The 20,696-nt window shown below is 49.7% G+C and overlaps 1 protein-coding gene across 1 annotated transcript in view; it reads left to right on the forward strand.

Annotated features, from left to right (window-relative positions):
* The first annotated feature begins 9,615 nt into the window (after window positions 1-9,615).
* CD81 (CD81 molecule) overlaps window positions 9,616-20,696 on the forward strand; it is a 34,170-nt gene continuing 23,089 nt past the window's right edge. Inside the window, exons 1-2 of the mRNA XM_033062870.2 lie at window positions 9,616-9,757; window positions 19,500-19,614. Of these exons, the coding sequence (XP_032918761.1) occupies window positions 9,692-9,757; window positions 19,500-19,614 (181 nt within the window). The 5' untranslated portion in view covers window positions 9,616-9,691. The remainder of the gene's footprint in view (window positions 9,758-19,499; window positions 19,615-20,696) is intronic.

Consider the following 20,696-nt stretch of genomic DNA (forward strand, 5'->3'; position numbering starts at 1 on the left):
TCTCAGGGTGACCTTATCACTCTCTACAACTGCCTGAAAGGAGGGTGCAGCCAGGTGGCATCGGTCTCTTCTCCCAGGCAACCACTGACAGGATGAGAGGACAGTCTTAAGCTGCACCAAGGAAGTTCTGGTTAGACATTAGAGAAAACTTCTTCACAGAAAAAGTGATTGGGCATTGGAATGGGCTGTCCTGGGAGATGGTGCAGTCATCATCCCTGGAGATGTTTAAAAAAAGACTGGACATGGCACGCAGTGGCATGGTTTAGTTGATAAGGTGGTGTTAGGTCACAGGTAGGGCTTGGTGATCTCCAAGGTCTTTTCCAATCTGGCTGATTGTGTGATTGTGTGATTCTGTAACTGCCGGGCCCAGCTCTGTGTTTATCAGGCTTTACTAACTCACGGTGCTCCTGTGGCAAAAGGACTTTGATATTATACACACTAACAGAAGTTTATAAGAGAACAGGACTGATCTCCAGCCAGGTCAAACAATACAATGTCCAACTCCACGTCCTTTTTACATCACCTTATCAATAATAAACAGAACTTGTAAAAGGCTGTCAGTCAAGCTGAAACAACAGCTCCCTGGCATGCTCGGCCCTTGTGTCAAGGAGACAGAGCCACTTCTGAGCTGAAACCCATCATTGTGATGTATGTAGCACCTGCTGTAAATTATATGGCTGTGTGAAATGTCTGTTGAACCAGCAACAGCTTTCACACTTCTCATACACAGTGGCTTTTAGGCATGAAAAATGGTAAGTAGCAATTGTTTACTGAGATAAAAATGGACAGCCCTATGCTGATGTTTAGGACAAGTCCTGGCCCTCAGGCAGGGGCTGCTGCATGTGCAAGAACAGCAGTACAGTCTGCAGCACCTGGCTGGCATTTTAACCTGAGCTGCAGAGACCTTGCATTGGAAAGAGTTGTGTTGTGGAGAGCTGCCACTTACCATTCCACGCCCTTGGAACCAGCAGAGCTTCACTGTTGACTTCACTGGAAGTAGGATGAAGTTCAAACTGCCCCAGTGTAATATTCAAGCCACCTCCTGGAGTCACCAACACACCTCAGTCTGGCAGGGAATTGGGTGTGATATGCACTTCCCAGCATATGCACTTTCTAGTGGGGAAGTATTCACTTGTATGTGTATATGTATCATCACATATATTGATCTCTGGAAAGAGACAATCTCCCTTGTGAGCTCCAGCTGCTACTGTCAGGCCACTGCTATTGTTATTCCTCAGGCCAGCTGGCAGCTCATGTGACTCATGGTTGCTTCAATAAAGATGAATTCCTTGCAAAAGGCCATCATTCCTCCTCTTTTTTGTGCCATGCGTGAAGCTGCCTGCGTTGCTTGGGGGTTTGCCTCATGGGGCGGAACCCAGTAATTCTTTCAGTGCTGGGCAGAGATATTCCCCAGGCAGCTGGTGCTCACCTGTCCTAGCAGTGTGCTGGAGGGAGAGGATGGCATTGGTCCTTTGGAGGAAAAGGAGCAGCTCATCAGCCTCGTTCCACCCTCAGCCAGCTGATGGGACAGTATGCTGGGACAGCATTCCTCTTTCAGGGAATAATGCAAGCAGAGGCAGGAAAAATGCTTAAGGACATGTTTAAGCTGTAACAACCAGAGTATTTCTATGGAAGAAATATCTGTGGTTTTACTTTTTTAAGGATTAGGAAATCTTGCACACTGCTCTGCACTGGCTAGTTAACTGCTGATAGTCTAGCATATGAAAAAATATCATAGACAAATTGGTGGAAACAGTGTCATCAGTGTGGGTTACCTGCTCAAGCCTCATCAACAGGTACAAAACATCTCTGTTAAAGCATCACCACCAGGACTGCTGACTTTAGGTGCTCCACCTTCCTGGGTCAGTTTTTAATGTAAAGGCATAGATATGGGCAGAAGTAGCATATATATGATGAAGGTATCTGCTTTTCTGATCCTGAAAATTACAGAGGAATGTCATTACAGGGCAGCAGGAGCCCCTGCTGCTGTACATAACACAGGCTCTGGGAAAAGAGTGTGTCCAGCCACTGGCCATCTCGTGAGCTTTATTCTCATTTCACTGGCTGCTGGAGGTCCCCTGCAAGGAGCAGCACCTTCAACAAGGAGGTGACAGAGCCATACCCAGTTGGACATGCTCTTCTCCCAGAGTTTGTGTTGTGTCTAGCAGCAGGTGCTCCTGCTACCCTGCAATGGCATCCCACTGTGATTTTCAGAAGCAGAAAAGCAGATAGCTTCAGCTTCTTGATTTTTAGAAACCCGTTACAGAAATGTGCAGTGTTAACATTTTGTTCACAGTTGTAGAAGTGGCAGCACCAAGGGATGGCTGGATGGAACCCGTGGGGTGGGTGAGTGTTAAACGGTGTTTTTACACCTCTGCCAACAAGATATCCCTGTCCTATCGTCAATGCTTTTGCACTTGCTAGTCCCTAATTTTCTGCTGGCTAGTGGCAAATCACAGCTCTTGTGCCACCAGAGCCAAACCCCAGGAACTTACTGATAAGTGGTGCCAAGATTTACACAGTGTTGAGAAGAGTGAGAGAGAGATTTTGCAGGGACAAGAGCATGAAGCTGAGCTTTGGGGATGCAAGCCGGCAGCCAGACTAGGAAACACCTGCAGAGCAGTGAGCCTTCCTGGGGCTTGCTCTAGAGGAAGCTGTTTGTTATAAGCATGTCAACACTCACACTCTGCTAGGAAAGAAATCCTATTCATGTAGGCATATATTGGAGGGGAAAAAAAGAATTTTCAGACCAAAGGTGCAAAGTTAAATATTTAGTTGTGAATTGGCTCCAGCTACTTGTCAATTAAGTTGCAGCAATTATCAGTTATTTCCACTAAGGTCATCTGGGCACTTGCAGTCTGCCTCTCTCTGAGCATGTGTTAGCTTCTTCTCATGAGTTATCTTTTTCATCTTACTTTTGACAACTGCCCAGCTCTGTCTGAGGACACAGGAAGAGTGACCAGCATACGGCCAAGTTGCTCTGGACTGTGTGGCCACCTTTGGGCTACCTATAAGCCTATGGGGCTGAGGAGCATCAGCCCATGGCAACAGCAAGCACCTTTTGTGCTGCTCTCCGCCTTTCACTGCTCAGGCACTGCTCTGCTAACAGGGCCACTAAATTCCATAGAGACCCTGTATGGGGCTCACCAAATGCTCATGGCTGGACTCACCACAGCTTGCTTATGAGCCAGAGGAGCTTTCCCAGCACCTGCTCTGATGGCAGTGGATGACACTTAGATGACACTTGTGGAAAGCATACGTTAAATAATACAGTGATTTAGTGGTGAGGAGAGTGAGAATCTTTCAGCCTTGTGGTGTGCTGTCTTGACTCCAAACTGGTTTGCTATTTCCTGCCGTTTTGACCTTGTGTTTGCAAGTTCCTACTGTCCTTGAAATACGATTTCCTCGTGCAGCAACCCCTTCACTATGCAGCTGGGATTGATGCCTGCAGCATGCTCCTAGAGAAGACACTGCTGAGTGAGCCCTTCCAAAGCCTTGGAAGCTGGCAAATCTGGGTGGACCCTTGCAGTGCTGGAGTGTCAGGAAGCCAGCTCCTGCCAAGGTAAAGCTCTGTTTATAAGCTGCAGACACACAAAACATTTTTGGAAGTCATAGTTGATAGACACACGTTTTTCTAACCAGGTGCAGATGTAATGTATTTGGAAAAGCAGCTGGCTATAATTCTCCACTAGAAATGTAGCCAGAGGTGGAAGATGCCCCACACAGATCTTGGCCAGCACAGCTGAAAGCAGATGAGGTCAGAAGCTGCTGTGAATACACAGTTAGATCACACACATCCTGCAGCTTTCACATGAAGTGTCATTGCAGTTCTCTGTTAGTAAAATGCAGAAAAGCGACGTATTTCTTAATTGTGTAGTTCCTCTTCTGGGAGAATGAGCAACTGGCAGCAAGAATCAAACTTGTGCACTGAGAGATGTAGCAATGTGTGGGACAGTGGGGCAGAGCCTGGGAGTGAAGAGGGAGAGCTCTGGAGAAGTCTCAGATGCTGTTTTGGAAAAACACAGGCTGTGTGTGTTTTGCAGCTTTTGGCCAGAGCTGTCAAACCCGTGACTCACTGCAGGCCTGCTGCTGAACCCACTCCACTCCCCACCATGCCATCCCTCTCACCCCCAGCACAAAACTACTGCTGCCTTCATCACCTGGCATTTGGGAGTCCCTCAAACAGATTTACACCTGGAGGCAAACTGCATATCTACCCCTGCCAGGAGGGTCAAGGGGAAAAATTCCACATCTTCCTCTGGAGGGGATGTATGTGGTGGTTGTTCAGCTGGCAAGGAAGTGGCACATTTGGGAGAAGTGAGTTCAGGTGGGCCTGGAGGTGCCCACCAACAGCTAAAGCTCTGCTGTCTTCTAGTTGCTATTCCCTTAGACTCCAGCAAGCAAAGAAGAAAGGTCCTTCCCAGCATTTCTTGCCAGGAAGATGCATATCCCTGCATTGCTCACCCTGGAGTCACTGGCAGTCAGCTAGCTGGGTTGTTTATATTATCTCAAGACAGAATTCCCCCTGTCTCCCCCCAGCATCACTAAGTGATATTGCTCAACCCCTGTGTGCAGCAGCTTGCTCATGTACGTGCTTGGTTTCTTTTTAGCCCTGTTACATCAGCAATAAACTATTCCAGTCTTTATTCACCTACTAATGAATTATACATTGATTATACAATAAGAGCTCTCTGCATCGATGGGCTGGGCTCTTGCTCTCCCACATGGCACCTCCCAAAGCACAGCTCAGCCCAGCTGTGGCTCAGCATTCTCTGATTCTCTGAGAAAAATTAATGTTCACTTTCTGAGCTCATGAGCTGAGAAGAGAGAGTGTCTGCTTGGGTTTTCACTCCCTCAGCTGGAGCTCCAGCAGGAGCTGATGCTGTCCTTCCCCCCACTTATATAACCTGACCTATCACCATAGATACTTTGATATAAATATTTAAAGATGGTAGAGAGACAGGCCAGCAGATGGGAACCATTTGTTGAGTTTATTAGAAACAGAAACTTCAGGCTCAGCTACAGGTCTCTGCTTGCTGCATCCCTCTCCCCTGAGGCTGTAAGGCAAGTGCAACCCCCCCAAACTGTCACAGTGCTTCAACTCACCTTGCAGAGATGGGCACAGGGATTTTTGGATAAGCGGACACCATCCACTCCTGCTGGGGCACAGAAAGGTTATCTGAAAATATCCTCTTAGACATGGGATTAGATTCCTCATATTGTTTGGGGTTTTTTTTTCTCCAAATGAAGGCATTGGCTGGCTCCCTATGGGTGTAGATGGGTCTCTCCTGAGGTGATGGAGCTCCAGAGGCTAGTACATACACTGCAGTTTGCCCTTGCTCAGGTCTCTTCCTTGAAAAACAGCACTGTGGGGCATTGGCTGCCAAGGAATTACCCCGTGTGCTCTGGAACTATTAGCCTCCCACAGAAGAAATTTCTGAGTTTCTTATCGTGCATCTTCAAAATGTCCCATTTAAAGATCTTTGGTGATGCTGCTGTTGTTTGGGGATTTTTTTACCACCAGAGGTAAATTGGAAATTCAGGCTATTTGTGTTGTATTTTTCAGTAAAAATAAGAAATAGTGGTTAAAAGCTAACTAGGACCTCACCAGCAAGATGCAGTGGATTTTTTCTCCATGGTTTATCTGTCAGTTTTGAGCTGACTGAGGAGGGCAGGGGGATGGCTGTGCAAGCCCAAAGCATGCAGCCAGAGTATGACATCAGCAGCCCTCCTGTGGTCCCCAGTGGATAAGGGATTCCCATCTGCTCTCCCAAATCTCCTGGAGACCCTGGCCAGTAGGTGTTTAGATCCTGTCTTGATGATAATCAGTTCATGTCCTGGTTGCCAGCTCTTCAGGCCCGTGTAAAGGAGGATCTGTGTCTGCCCTCTCCCCTCACGCTCCTTCCTCACTTTTTATAAAACAAAAGGGGATGTAAGGGGAAGCTGCTGGAAGGCAGGTGGGTGTCTCTCTGGGATAATCAATCTCCGAGTCCCAGGGCTTGGGTTTGCTGGGTCCTGCTGGTAAGGGATGTTCTGCTAAACTCGGGCTGAGAGGCAACATCTGCTCTAACGGACCCTGGTGAGTCATACCCAGAGATGCCAAAACCCACAGGCATGACACTGGTTCACAAAAACCCCAACAACCCAAGCCAAACAGACACAAACAAACAGCACAAGCACCTCCGCTCTCAGCTGCTTCACTCTGCCTGCAAACCCAATTGCTGAAGCACACCAAATAGCTGCTTGGGGATGGGTTTGTTTTTTCAATTTGGGGTTTGGAGGATTTAAAAAAAAAACATTTTTAGAGTTTATTTTTTTTCTTTCAAGGATGAAAGGCCTGAGGGAGGTAGGTAGCTTCCTCACAGCCCTGCAGCTGGCTCTATGAATGACTGCATGCCCTGAGCACTCGAACCAGCTTTTTCTCCTGAAGAGGGAAGTCATCAGCCCTATTCATAGCACTCACACTCAGTACTGGCATGTGACACCCAGACACAAACTGAATTTTTGCAAATTAGCTTTACTTATTTATAAAGAGCTGCTGAAACCACTGAGAGCCTTGAGAAGGTAGTTCTGGTACTTTATGGGCTGTACAGCAAATAATGCAGTGTGAGAAATGAGTATGAAACATGAGAAATGTATCAGCACCTGAAATCACACACAGTCCTGAGAAACAGTCTCTGTTATCTTGTCACTGTGCTATGGTGATGGCATTTTTCTTCCTGTACCTAAAGGCCAGAGTTTTCAAATATACCCAGCTGAGCTGCTTAAAATAACAACAATAAGAAAAGACAAAGCTTGAAAATACTTTTCCACTTCCAGCTCTTGGAGAGGACTTTGTTGGCATGGCCTGTTTAAACCCACTAGGCTTTAGGCTGTAACTAGGAGCTTCTTGATGTAGGAGGTGATGGGACTGTGCCCCTGCTGCCCCTGCCAGGGCCACAGCTATCCCTGAGCAGCATGTGCTCCAACAGAACCTTAAGGAAGGTCCCAGCAGCAGGACTGTGTTGGCTCCAAACCAAGTTGTTGCCTAATACAATTTTTGAAGAATACAAAAAAGTTTATATCTTGCTTTCCATTTTCCTTCACTTCTCAGCATAGGAGAAAAAAGGCCAGAAAACAAGAAAAGAAAAGCCCCAGTGTGAGGGATGAAAACAACACACAAACCTTAAGCTCCCTGGAAGCAGTTTCAATGCTGACCTTGTGGCAGTGATGGCAGCTGGGGTTGCCTGCCCTCCAGTGCACAAAAGTTGATTTAAGAGTCATTTTCCCTCACAGGTGGTGGGGCTGCTGCTGCTGAAGGCCTTACTGCTGCTGGTTCCTTCCTCTCCCCCTCGCAGACTCTGCAAGCAGCATCTCTGAGGGTTTTTCTGGGAACAGCTACTGAAGTGTACAAGAGGCTTCTTGGTTCATATAGTCTCCTCTTTTCTTTTCTTTTCTTTTCTTTTCTTTTCTTTTCTTTTCTTTTCTTTTCTTTTCTTTTCTTTTCTTTTCTTTTCTTTTCTTTTCTTTTCTTTTCTTCTTTTTTTTTTTTTTCTTTTTATGTTTTGTGGGGAGGATGTGTTTTACTGTTTATAGCTGTGAAGGACAGAGGTGCAGAAAAGAAGATATTGTGGGATGCTGTGATGTGGCAAACGAGCAGCTTTGGGATCCTGCCGTTATCATTTGGATGGATGAGCAGGAGCCACACAGGATTACAGCTATTGCCGTAACCAGATGGGTCATGCTGATAATTCAGGACAGCAGTTACATGCATAAATAGCCTGGTGAACCTCCGGCTTTGTTGGTAAGTCTGGATGAGTGAATGTGGCTTAGAGACAAAGGGGTTATGAATCCATGGCAAGCCCACAATGGGGACATACTCAGCATAAGTAATTAGGGAACGGGGCCAACTTCTATTCATTCCTGGTCCCTGCTGCCATGGAGTGCGTGGGCTGTTACTGAGGGGCACAGAAAGTTTTGATGAACATGACAAAGCCCTGGACCTACTCATCCCTGAGGGCAATGGGATGATTTTGGAAGGAGCTGACTTGATTTCAACATACATGTGTAGGAAATGTGTGATAGCTAAGCTCATTCCTGGCCATGGGATGCACGGCTGGGAAGACTCTATCAGAGTGTGAAAATACTTGGCTCAGAAGCTGCTCCCCGAGGTCCTTCACTGCGGGGAAGTGCCCTGGCAGGAAGAGGGCAGGTTTCCACATATGACGCTGCGGGCAGGTGCCAGGTTCATATTTAGCTCGGTGAGGTGCTGACCTTGCCTGGACCTGCTCACTGATGCCTTTTCCAGGCATCCTCCTATGCTCTGGTGGTGTGACTTACTACCCTGGAGAAGTGAATGAGCTTCCTGGAAGCATGACATAGGGTGAGAGCAATTTATATTTCTAAGGAAGAGTGAGTGGGCCAAGGTGGGTCTCAGCCAAAAGCTTGGGAAATTTCATCGTGCTTCTACTGCGTAGCTTTGAGAGGGAAGGGGAGATTAATTAAAATTCCCAAACCTGTTGATATGTGTCACCTTTTTTAAACTTTTTTTGGGGGAAAAGGGAAGGAAAAAAGAAGAGCAGTTGGGAGGGGTGGGGGAAGGAAACAGGAAAAGTAGGGAAGGAAAAAGAAAAAAAGAAATTTGGAAAAAGGGGAGAATCTCTTTGGTGGGCAGCCCTGAAGCTCCCTGATGCTCTTGTTACCCAGTAACCAAGGAAAACATCCTGAGCGGTTCTACTGAGCTTGATGCCATTGCTTGCAGTACCAAAGCCACAAGCACAAAAACTGTTCAGCAGTTTTAGAGCAGATTTAGAGATAAAATGAGAAGGGGAACTGACGAAACGCTTCTCTGAATTTCAAACTGATAGTTTTAATGCAAAAGTCCTGTGCTCTTTTTTTAGGATGGCGAGGGGGGACCCCCTCATGAATGCACCCTCAAATTTTCTGTATAGAAATACAAAACCTCCTGCAGCCTGCTCATAGAGGTTTCTGCCTGCACCCCAGGCTGCCTGGTGATGTTTAGGAGGTGGCAGTGAGTTTTAAAGGATGGTGGTCAGGTTTGGGAGACAGTGTTTCTACAGCCCCCCAACACCTGCCCCCGTGGCTCCTAGTTCTATGTAGGAAACTTTGTTTTGAGCTGCTCCCAGAGGGGGAGAAGAAGGGGAAAAGAAAGAAAGAAATAAGAGCACATACAAAAAATGGGGGGAAAAGAAAAATGGAGGGAAGAGATGAGGAAAAAATGAGTGAAGATGAAAGGAAGAAGGGAAAAAGGGAAGAAAGGAAAAATAGAAGGGAAGGGAAGGGAAGGGAAGGGAAGGGAAGGGAAGGGAAGGGAAGGGAAGGGAAGGGAAGGGAAGGATTATATAGGGGGAAAGGAGAGAAGAGAAAATTCAAAAGAAGAAGAAAAGAGAAAAATAAAAAAGGAGGATGACAGAAAAAGGGGGGGAAAAGGAAAAGGAGCTAGGAAAAAACAGGAAATGGGAGAACTGGGGAAGAAAAAGGAAAAAAGCAGAAAAAAAGGGGGAAGAGCAGGCGACCCCCAGTTTCAGGAAGGCTGGGGGGGTACACGGGCCAGCCCCCGCTCCTGGGGCGTGTCCAGGGCGTGTCCCGGGGCGTGTCCCGGGGCGTGTCCCGGAGGCGTTTCCGGGGGAAGGTTTTCAGCGTCCACCGCCCCTCGCTTGCCAGGCAGCACAGATTTGGGAAAGCCGTCGCCATGGGAGTGGAAGGCTGCACCAAGTGCATCAAATACCTCCTTTTCGTCTTCAACTTCATCTTCTGGGTGAGCACAGGGGCGGCGGGGAGCGGGCCCTGAGCCCCCCGGCCTTTAATAGAAATAAATTAGGGGGTTGTAATATAGCTCGTCTGCCTGCGCCTGGGTTTGATTCCTTCTTGCCCCCCAGCACCGAGTCTTGCTGTCTGGGATGTGCCTTAGGAGCTGCTTCTTTTTCTATTTTTTTGTTTTTTTGGAGGGCGGAGGGGCTGATTACGCTTTGCTTTTCCATTCTAATGCACACATGTGTATGTAATTGTACGTGTGCATCTATTTATGCCTGTTTTTCAGACAGATCCGCGGAGGGGGAGGTAGAACCGTAGGATGGTTTGAGGGTGGAGAAGAGCTTTAAATGCTCGCATCCAGATGTTGACGGGCGCATTTCGGAGCGGAAAGGGCAGAGCCGGGGTGGGGGGGCTCCCGCACCCCTTTGCTGTGGGTCTGGGAGGGCAGGGAAGGAGGGAGGGATGCAGGGATGCTGGCAGGCGGAGGGAAGGAGGGGAGGGAGGGAGCGAAGGGCCGGCCCTGCCGCAGTGTTGGGCACACACGGGGGGCGGCTGAGGCGGCACATTCGGGACGCGCTGCCCCCGCCGCACCCCGGCTATTCCAGGATGCGCCCTTCCCGGGAAAGTTTCTCATTAAATAATCCACCCAGACGTGCGGGTAATTTAGCGAAAAGCGGGTTTCCCTGCAGACCAGGCTTGTCCCGGTTAGAAGCAGCCTCCGGCAGCGCGGGGCTGGCTGGCAGGAGTCCCTCTCTCCCTGCTCCTTGGGGCCAACGAGATGTGCCCCAGCAGGCTGCTGCCTTCGTGTTCTAAACACTCCGGCTTCCATTCCACAGAACGCTTTTTTCTCTTGGAAGTGAGTCCAGCCCCACCCTGCCAGGCTTGGATGCCCCTTGTCCAATACCCCTTGTCTGACATCCTGCTTTTGGGATTTTTGTTTTTTCTCAGCGCTTGCTTACAGCAATGGGGCTGGAGAAGTGGGAAGGGGACCGATGTTTGCAGAGCAAGCCCTGCTTTGGCACTTGGAGTTGCAGTGCCTGGCTGGAGCCTCTGCCTGCTGGCTCTTCCCTGGGGAAGCTCTTTGAGGGGGGTCCCCATCCTTGGGAGCTGTAGGACTTAACTCACTTCAGGCCGTGTTTCTGGGTATAACACTGACCAGAGGGGAGATGACAAGCTCTGATAACGGCGGTAATTGATAGCTGATGTGTCGCCAGCTGCGTGAATGAGGGACAGTTCTGGCTTGTTCTTTTTTAACCTTTTCCTCTACCCTTAAAATGGCCGGATGGAGGCGGGTACGGTTGTCTGTGAAGTGTTGTTCCTTCCGAGCTATCCTGCTTATCCCAGGGTTTTTTCTTGCCTTCTGGTCCTGATTTCCTGCCATTCTTGTCGAAGCAGCTGCCGGCTGTGCTTGCGAGGGAGGAAGGGTCTCCTGGGTGGCAGGAAGGATGCTGGGGGCTCTGCACAGCCACCACTTCTCAGCAAGATCAGTTGTTCACCTCCAAGTCTTGCATAAGAGCTGATTGATTATAAGTGGGCATTTTGCTTCCAAGAGAAATTGCCAAGCTGTATAATTTCCCCATTGGGACTTCTGTGCCCTACCCTTTTGGAGGGTGCTCCTTGTGAGTGGGGGTAGATGCTTCAGTTCCTCCCAGGAGGGTGCCTGTGAGCTGGGACCCACTGGCTCCCCAAAACAGCTCCCAGACTTGCTGGTCCCGTTGCCCTATCTCCTGTGCAGACTGGGAGCCTGGACTTCATTAAATTAACAATGCTTTCTGTGAGGCTGGCCAGCTGAATGGTGGTTGAATGCCGGATCTTGGAGTTTTCAAGGCCTTCTGTGTTGTTTTTTAAGCTAGTAGTTGAAGGGAATTTTAGGTTTACCACGAAGGCAGGTTAGCTGCCAACCTGGCACCCACCCCCTGTGGTTAACAGGAAAGTGCGAGGGTTCTTTTCTGGAGTGACATTTAAGGACAGAATGTGGTGCTGGGCATCCTGGCTGTGTTGGGAAACCACCTCTAACCACAGGGAGGTGTGAGACAGGGCACCTGCAGCCCTTTAGTCCTGCCAGCTGGTTATTATTCAAGGCCTGAAGGGCTCCCCGTGCTTATTTGCTTATGATTTGCCTGGTGTACAGCTGACACTGGGTGCTGCTGGTGAAAACAAGCCAGAGGCAGAGCCCAAAGTTTGGCAGGCACCATGCTGAGCCGCACAGGAGCTTGTTCTAGTGCAAGAGAGGAAGAAGGAAGCAATTCTCAGCCTTAGTTACTTTGATAACTTTTTTATGTAGCCCTGCTATCCTGCTGGAGTGTAAATAAACTGACACCCCTCTGGCTTCCTCCCCCTGCCCTCCCCTGGCAGTGCAGGGGAATTTCACAAAGCTGCTGTGTTGAAAAAGCAAAACGAAATCGTGACCCTGCTGCCAGCTCCTCGTTCATTTTACCTGAGATGTTTCAATTTTATTTGGGTTTTTTGCAACTGCTTTTCCTTTGTGCATGCATTCTTGAGAAGAAGATGCCAAGATCGTGCTTGGTCCGAGGTGGCTCTTGAGGCAGCTGCATGGATCACATGTACAAACCCAGGAAAGAGGGTCCCCATAGTGGCACCCACCTGCTGAAGTGGTGGAAGCACCTGGGGGCTTCACCTGGTTAGCAAAACATGGGGCTGGAAAGCTTTTCTGTGCTGCCAAGTGGTCCTGAAGCCGTGGGGTGGCTGGTGGTGAGTGGACACTGTGCCCTGTGACAGGGAGCAGTAGCTGCTGTTACTGGGCAGTTTGGCTGGTGTGATGGGCAGCCTGAGCAGGGCTGGGCATCTGGCAGGTGGAGCTGCTTCTCCATCCCATCCCTAGAATAGGGCTGGACTTTGACTGCCCTCCTGAATTATCCAAACCCGAGAGCAGTGCTCAGTACATGGGGCTGAACTGACCACCACTGCAAAGAGTCCCTGGGGAGGCCAAAGGAAGCCAGAGAGCTATTTTAAAATATAATTAAACATAACCAAGGAGGAATTGACTTGCTTGGAGAAGGATTGCTCAAGCTTATTAGCTAATACAGACCATGGCAGCCTTCCAGGTCCAGAGCACCACTGGCTGCCCTACCAGAGAGGTGTCTAATTAAAAGGAAGAGCTTGCTCTCAATGCCATTTTCCAGCCACTGTCTGACTCTTCTGTGTGTTGAGGGGATGTCATACAGCCTGGGTGCAAAGGGAAGGAAGGGCAAGAGCAGAGGGAAGGTGGAAGTGAGACTCTGTCTCGACAAGGGTGATTGAGCAGCAATATGTTTTCTTCACCGCAAGATCTGATAACTGCACCCTGAGTCTGCAAAGCCTGCCTTGTGATGAGAGGTGACAGTGTGGGCAGGTGGCAGTTCTCTGAGCCAGTTGTCCCATGGTAACACTTCTGCTGAGTGGCACAGGACCCTCCCTTTGTGGTGAGGAGGGTGGCTGTGTACCACTGCTCACAGCTTTAAACAAAGAGTGGAAGATCTCATGGTTCTGTAGCTCTGAAACACGGGTTTGAAATAGCTGAGGACTATCAAAGTAGTTTGCATCTTCTTCTGGGTGCAGGTGTGGGCTGAGCTCTGCTCCAGTGCCACTGGTGGTAGTGCCTGGCTACTTGGGCTGCTGGTCTGCCTGGGAATTGCAGAGAGCCTGGCAAGCAGCAAGGACCTCATGCTGGCCCAGCATCCTCTTTCACAGATTTTGTTTGGTATCCTGGGACAATGCACAAGCAAGCATATGTCTGTGTGTGTTTGAACCTGCAGCTACTTAATACCTGTCTTTGAAGGGCAAGAGAGAGGTTTGCTTCGTAGGCTCAGTACCTACACTCAAGTTTTGTTGCTGATGTCTCTCTGGGATGTTTTAGGGTGCTCTGCCAAGTGAACACAGTCCTTCCATCACCTACAAAACCTCTTCTGAAGCCTCTGAGTGCAGAAGGTTTTTTTAAGAGACGAGTGCACCCTGCCCTATGGGGGTACCCGATTGCAGAAAATGGGCTGGGCTGCAGCTGAAAGGAGGGAGCTGCTGGCTGGAATGGGGATTGCTCTGTTTTCCTCACATTATTCTCCTATCAGCTGCTGTAATGCTTATCTTCTGCAAGAGCATTAACAGTGAGAAACACTTTGATCCTGCACTGTAGAAGTGCCTTTCACTGTAGTATTAAGAAGGGAAAGCAGTCGTATCACTGTTGTAGTTAAATGCTTATGTATGGGGCCAAATTAATTTTAAAGCAATATCTCAAATTGTTTTCCTCTCTGCTGAGAGCAGTTAAAGCCTGGGAAGTGCTACTTCTGTCTGCAGCAGGGATCAGGCTGGGAGCGATCTGTGAGCACCATGCATCGTAGGACCCTGCTGCTGGATTTTGGTGCTGGATTTCCATTCTCCTCCCATCCATCAAGCTTTATTTGGCCTCTGGCATGCTGCTCCTCCGGGAGTGTTCCTCTGGAGCTTGTTTTGAAAAGCTCTGCAGTGTTGTAGGGCTGGTAACTATAGGCACCAGTGGAGAATTTCGCTCTGGCTGGCAGCTCTATTAATAGCCGCTGCTGGAAGGTGTGCTGCTGGGAGCAGAGCAGGGCTGCAGGCTGCTCTCCTCCTGCTGCCTGCAGGCCATGGTGCTCTTCCCTAATGCCTTTCCTGCAATTCCTGGGCAGGCCTTACCTGCAAACTTTCAGCCTGACCTTCAGCGGCCATGCAGCACCATGGCTGTGGAAGGCTCTGTGCTGTCACAGAGTCCTATCTGCCGCTCCTGCCTATGAGTGCCTGTGCCAAGATAACCTTTTGTGTTGTGTGCCTGTCAAACTGCGGCTCTGTGTCTTACTGAAGTCCCTTTGCCTGCTTACACCCTCCCAAATGGGCTCCAGAGCATCCCACAGTCCATCCACCCCAACGTGCAGCACAGCAGTGATCTCTAGCTCATCTCACTTTAAAATTTCCGGCGACTTTTTGGTGTGAAGCCTTGGCATTGTAATGTGGAGATGGTCTCAGCACTGAACCCAAGTTCCCAGGTTCCTGGGCCACCATTCAGCTGTCAGCCCTTTGCTGTACCCCATGCCCTTTCAGCAGTTCCATGAGGTGCAGCTGTTGCAGTAGAAAATAAATTCATCTGCTTTCCAGGAGGCAAGATGCAGGCTGTGGGAAGGTGTGGTGCCACCTGGGCACATTCCATGTGTCCCTCTCTTGCCTGCCCCAGTCCTCAGGCCAGTAGTGCAGGACCTGTAATGTGCTAGCACAGGTCTTGCAAGGGCTTATACTGCCCTTCCAAAGGTAGTTCCCATCAAGTTAGGAGTCTGTATCTCCTTGCTATTTCTCCACTCCTGCTGCTTCCCCCAGAGACCCACAAATTACCTGGGAGCAAAGCATTCAACCCCAAATAGCCGTATGAGAGGCTTCTTGCATGGGAAGATATTTCAGCCTTGGCAAGCCACTCTGCTTTTCTGCATCCTGGTCCCCCACACCTGAAAGGAGGAGGATTCACTGTTGCTGCTTTGCAGGGCATGTTGGAGAGGAGCCATGGGGAGCCCTGGCTGGGCTCCTTGGGGTCTGGATGCTGCCCTCACGAAGGGCTCTGCTTCCAGGTGGTGTGAGGGAAATTGCAAACCTCTGCAGCACGGGAACCTGTTAAAAATCTCCAGTCCTCCTCTTTAATCATAAACCAGCTAAAGTTCATTAAGCTTTCTTGGCAGCATCCTGCTTCTTGTTAGTAACTGTGGTATTTCCCAGGCATCATGGCGTGAGCTCTGCCTGCAGCATTTTTCCAGCAAGCCAAGAGCCTCTCCCAGCCCTTGGGCTCTCACAGGTTGCGAAGCACAACCTGGAGGCAGGACCAGCTGTGGCTGTGGGAAGTGGCACTGCTAAAATACAGCATCGTGGAGCTGCTGGCACCTCCACTTCCTTCCTTGGCTGCCTTGAGCCACAGGATGTCTGTCTGCTTTGCTTTGGCATGCCTGGCCCCATAGCCAGAACTTTCTTCTCCTCCTCCCTTCCAGGAAATCTGTTTCAGAGAAGGGTGGAGAGAAGGGAGCAGGAGGAAAAAGGCTGGGGGCAGCGGAAGGGACCGGGGAGGTGATGCACATCCTGGCATATGAGAGTTGTAGGGAGCAACAGGTTAAGATAGGGGCAGCTCAGAAGTGGGGTGCACCACATTAAAAGGGGAACAGGGTCGTTCCTTGCACCCCTAATTCATAAGAACTTTTTGTGGAGAGGAGTGACTAAGCTGTGAAAAATGGACTTGTTCCCTTGCCCCACAGCCAGATCTGGAAATTTTAGGGTGAACAGCATGTCCACTGCTGAGGCTCAGTCCAGGAAGGAGCCTCACCATGTGCACCATGGATTGGGCAGCAAACCAGGACTGCACACCTGCTTTCATCGTGGTGCTCATCTGGTGATACCTCCTCACATGGGATACCATCCCATCACCTTTGGGGACACAGGGCCTGCCTCTTCCCTCCCCTAGGCAGCATTCGATGGGGACTTTCCCCCACTATGTCAACCAGGAGCAGCATTCCTGAAAAAGCAAGCCTTGGGCAGGCAGGATCCAGCTGGAAAAGTCTAGCTGTCTGTGGAAGGAGCAATAAATCTCTGGGAGCTGGAAAATAGCGGTAAAGAGGAAACGCTGGAGCCTGCAGCAGCACCTCTGCTGTGCCGGGAAGCTGCTCAGGGCGTGAGCTCTGGGGCCAGCCCCATCCTGGGGGCACTGATGTGCCCTCTACGAGCTCCATGGTGCTGGCAGCAGGACAGCAGGCTGGGGAGGTTGGCTTTTGGAAAGCAGGTCAAAGTCCGACACACTGCTCAAGTTGCAGCTTTTAGGTTATTGCAGTCCCCAAAAATGCGAGTGGAGAGCTGTGCTGGACGCTCAAGTATACACTTGTACTCAAGTATAGCACTTGTACCGCAAGTGATGGCCCCAGCCTCTGCAGGGCTGCTGCCTCACAAGCTGGGAACACAAAGATCAGTGGGGTAACCCCTGTGGGATTACAGATATCCACAGCAGAAGAAAGCAGTGGTATGTATGAGGATGTGCATAGAGATGAGTGTGATGCTGCCATCAGAGACTGGAGCTCTTCAGGCTCTCGTGTTGGCAAACAGCAGTTGTAGGATGGAAGGGGGAGAAAATATCAAGCTTTTATCTGGAACAAGTTGTTCTATTAAAAATGAGATTATCCCAAGCAAGGTACAATGGAAGGCAGAGTTACTGTGGCAGGCTGACAATGTTTTCTCCCTCTTGTTTTCTTTGCTTTGGGAAGAAAGAGCCTTAATTCCGTTTTGGGCTTCTTGGTGGTGGGAGGATGTATGGTTTTCATGGAAAAAGTTACTCATCGTAGCCCAAACGCTGTTTCCATTAGTAAGTGAATGTCATTTTCTCTTAAGAAATCCAGCTGCTATTGGATTAAAGCTTCCATTCAGAGGTCTTCCACGCTCTGCTAAAAATGCAAATGGAGTCAGGCGGTGTGGGAGGGGTGTGTGATGTTCCTGGGGTGCATTCAGGATGAAACCAGGAACATCTGGAGTTGGTTCAGCTGGCTGTCTTAGGCAGACCTCACTGCCGGGCTGGGCTTGATGCATTAGAAGAGGCTTCATCCCTCTAGCTGGTGTTCCCAAATGATTAAAAAATGTCTTGAGGACCATTAGCAGCCTGCTTTTGGTTCTTTCAGGCATTTTAAGGCAAATTTGGTTGGAAAGGAGCTGCTGTCACCCCAGCTTCTGCAAGGGTAGCAGGCTGTGCTGGGGCGGCACTGCTGAGTGCAGAGGGCAGCGTGTCAGGGCAGAGCAATGTGTCCTTGCAGGGAGGAAACCAAAAAAGGCTGCAGCCTTTTTTCTTTACCTCTTCCAGCAGCACAGAAATCCAAACCTTCCTCGGGATCTCCTCTCTCCTAGCAGCTACCAAGAGAGCTCTACTTTGAGTGGCATGGATTAATTTGGGGACATACTCTTTCCTCCTGAGAGTAAAAACAAACTTTGTTATGCCCTCAGACAATGAACAAGCTATGCCAGGCTGGATTTGGGTAACTTTGTGCGAAGCCACAACCTGCCTTATTTGGAGCTGGACTTGAGCACAGACTGGCTTTCGTGACTTTTCTCCATAGCCAGTGTTTGGAGAACCTCAGGCTGGCCCCAGTGCAGGAGGGATGAGGGACTGTGCCAGCAGGGAAGTTGCACTGGTTCTTGTGGGAGAAGTGTTAAAAGCCGATTACTTTGGTGGCAGACTGGGGAAAAGCAGAGATTTCCCTTCCTCCCCAGGAGCTGGTGGGGATTTTCTCCCTCTGATAATGAAAAAGACCCAAGAGCAGTCTGCAGTGTGGGTTTGCCCCAGTTTCGATGGCACTCCTGGAAAAATCTTGTGGCTGGGATTTGTAGAAATAAGCAAGAGGGAAACCACCAGCTGAGCTCCCAAGGGGCAAAACCAGGCTTCCATCGACAGCTTGTCTTGCAGCTCCCAGTTGTCCTGTATTCCCTGTTGTGTTTGCGCAACTGGACACTCTGCACTTTCACTGAAAAAGCCTTGCTCTTTTTTATTATTTTTTTTTTTTTTTAATGTGACTCATGGTGCCTATCATGTCTGTAGCTGACCTTTTAGAAAAAGCATGTTTCCACTTCTATTCTCTCTGGTAGTTTTCTCCCCTTTCTTAAGATGAATGGCTTCAAGGATTTAGGACACTCAAAATGAAATTGGCATTTGAACAGGTGATTTCAGCATTTCACAGCAGTGATATTGGAATTTGTAAGAGCTTGGTTTTTTTCCCGAGATGTTTATATTTTTTCCCCCCTCTCTCTTGTACTTTTAAATGGAAGGAGGATGTCAATGAGGACACAGTGAGTCCTGCTGGAAAGGCTCTCTCGACCTTGAGTTCCTCTCAGTGACACCTTCCCTGCTGGAGTGCCCTGTGTCTGCTCCCATCTTTGTGACCATTCCCAGCCCCTCCCCGAAGGAGAAAACTGTGAGGAAGTCAGTCATAAAACTTCCCATTCTTTGTACATAAGTATCCCAGTGGCTGAGTTGATGTCCCATGTGCAGAACGTCTCCTCCCACATCTGGTGTGTGTTTTTGTGCTTGCCCTGGTCAGCCCTGTGTGTTGGTGTGCACATGTGGGTGCACTGCTCTTCTGCTGTTTGACAGCATGGGCAAGGCAGCAGTCTCAGCCTGGAGGCCCCCAAAAGTGGTGTGGTGGTGCTTTGGCCTGACCCCAGACCTTGCTCTGCTTCCTGTATTAGGACATTAAGGAAAGCTCTGTGCCTGAGGAACACTGGGTGTGTTCGACTGGAATCGTAACCCTGGATGGAAAGTAGTGTGCATGCAAGGGGGCAGAGGGGGAAAATGGACAGTTCTCCCACTTTCTGTTTGTACCTCCGGAGAAATGAAATGGGGTGATAACAGCCCGCTGGAAAAAGGGAGTAACTGGTGCTGATTCTGTAACTTCTGTTGAAAACCCTTCCTAGAAACCTTAGTGACACATCTCCTCCTGCTTGGGTAAGGCAGAGCCTTCCACTGATGAAATACCTCTTGGGAAAGAAATCTCCTGCAAGAACCGGAAAGGGCTTTGCGCATCCCTAGAGTGCTTCTTGTAAAGCAGGGAAAATCATATGGCTCGTGATTTGTGGGGCACAAAGCATGTTGCAGGGCTGATGATTAGAGAGGATGCTCTTGTGTATTTGTGGGAAGATGCAAAGCAAGTTTTCTGCTCCTGGTTGAAAACTGCCAGCCTGGCCCCAATGTGGCTGGAACAGTGGATAACTCTTGCTTCCCTCTGTTTTGTCCCCAGCTGGCCGGAGGCATCATCCTGGGAGTGGCCCTGTGGCTCCGCCATGACTCGCAGACAACAAATCTCCTGTACCTGCAGCTGGGGGAGAAGCCGGCCCCCAACACCTTCTATGTTGGTGAGTAGCTGTGGGGTGCTGGTGGTGTGGCCCAGGGCAGGCTGCAGCGTACCTAAAAGCAGGGCAGAGAGCTCCAGGTGAGCGACAAGGAGGTCACAACAAAAGTACCTCCCGCTGCCCTTGGGCTCTCCAAAATATCCCCTGCTGTGCCAGGCAGAGCCTTTGATCAATGCTGGCTGTGGCCCAAGCACAGAGTCCAAATCCACATCAGCTACAAATGCAAGGAGACGTGTTGCGGTGTAGTGGGTTTTCTCCAGAGCACATTTGGGAAGAGGGGGGACTTCTTGGAAGTGTGTCTTGTTTCCTGTCCAAAGGGATGTAAAAGTAGTCGACAGTGCCTGGCAGCAGAAAGCGAAGCTCGGTGAGCCTGTGACTCATGTTCTCCAGGAGGGGCAGGTGGAGCCTCTGTGCACTGCAGTTAAGCTTAGCATGATTTTTGTTAATTTGACAGCATGCTGGCGTGCTGGAAGCTGAAACCCCGTTTTCCCCCTGTTCTGTAATGATCCCTCACAGACGAGGGGGAGAAGCTTGCAGGAGGGGCTGGCTGCCAGGCAGGAGCTGGCTTGGAGCACAAGCTGACGGGGCTGGCAACATCTCTGAGCCCATGTCCTGTTCTCACCTGTAGATAAAATTACTTTCTGGAAAGGGCTTTCCTTTGCATTTCCCTGCTTGCCTATGAAAAGCAGCATGGCTGAGCCCTCTCCCTGTCTGTCCCTGGTTACAGAAGATGTTCCTGCTGTAAATAGCTGTGGGTTTTTCTCCCTTGATGTCTCTCTTCTCCTGCCTCTCACCCAGAGCTCTATTTGCAGCATTTCCCCTTTGTAGATCTCGCTTTTAAAAACAGAAAAGGGAGCTCACAAGGGAACCAGTCCAAACCTCTCATCCTTTGGGGGGCTAACAACTGATACCTCCCTAGTTAACACTTTCTCCCCAAACCTGAGGGACCTGGAGCATGGGGCAGAGTCCTTCCCTCCTGCCTGTTGAGCATCTTCTACTCTCCCACCCTTATTTTGTCTCTGTCCTCAGCCTTTGCTGATTAGAAGGCACTGGGGAAGGACTGTGGGTCCCACCACCACGCTGAC

The sequence above is a fragment of the Catharus ustulatus genome, chromosome 6 (assembly GCF_009819885.2).
Source record: "Catharus ustulatus isolate bCatUst1 chromosome 6, bCatUst1.pri.v2, whole genome shotgun sequence".
NCBI classification, from domain to species: domain Eukaryota; kingdom Metazoa; phylum Chordata; class Aves; order Passeriformes; family Turdidae; genus Catharus; species Catharus ustulatus.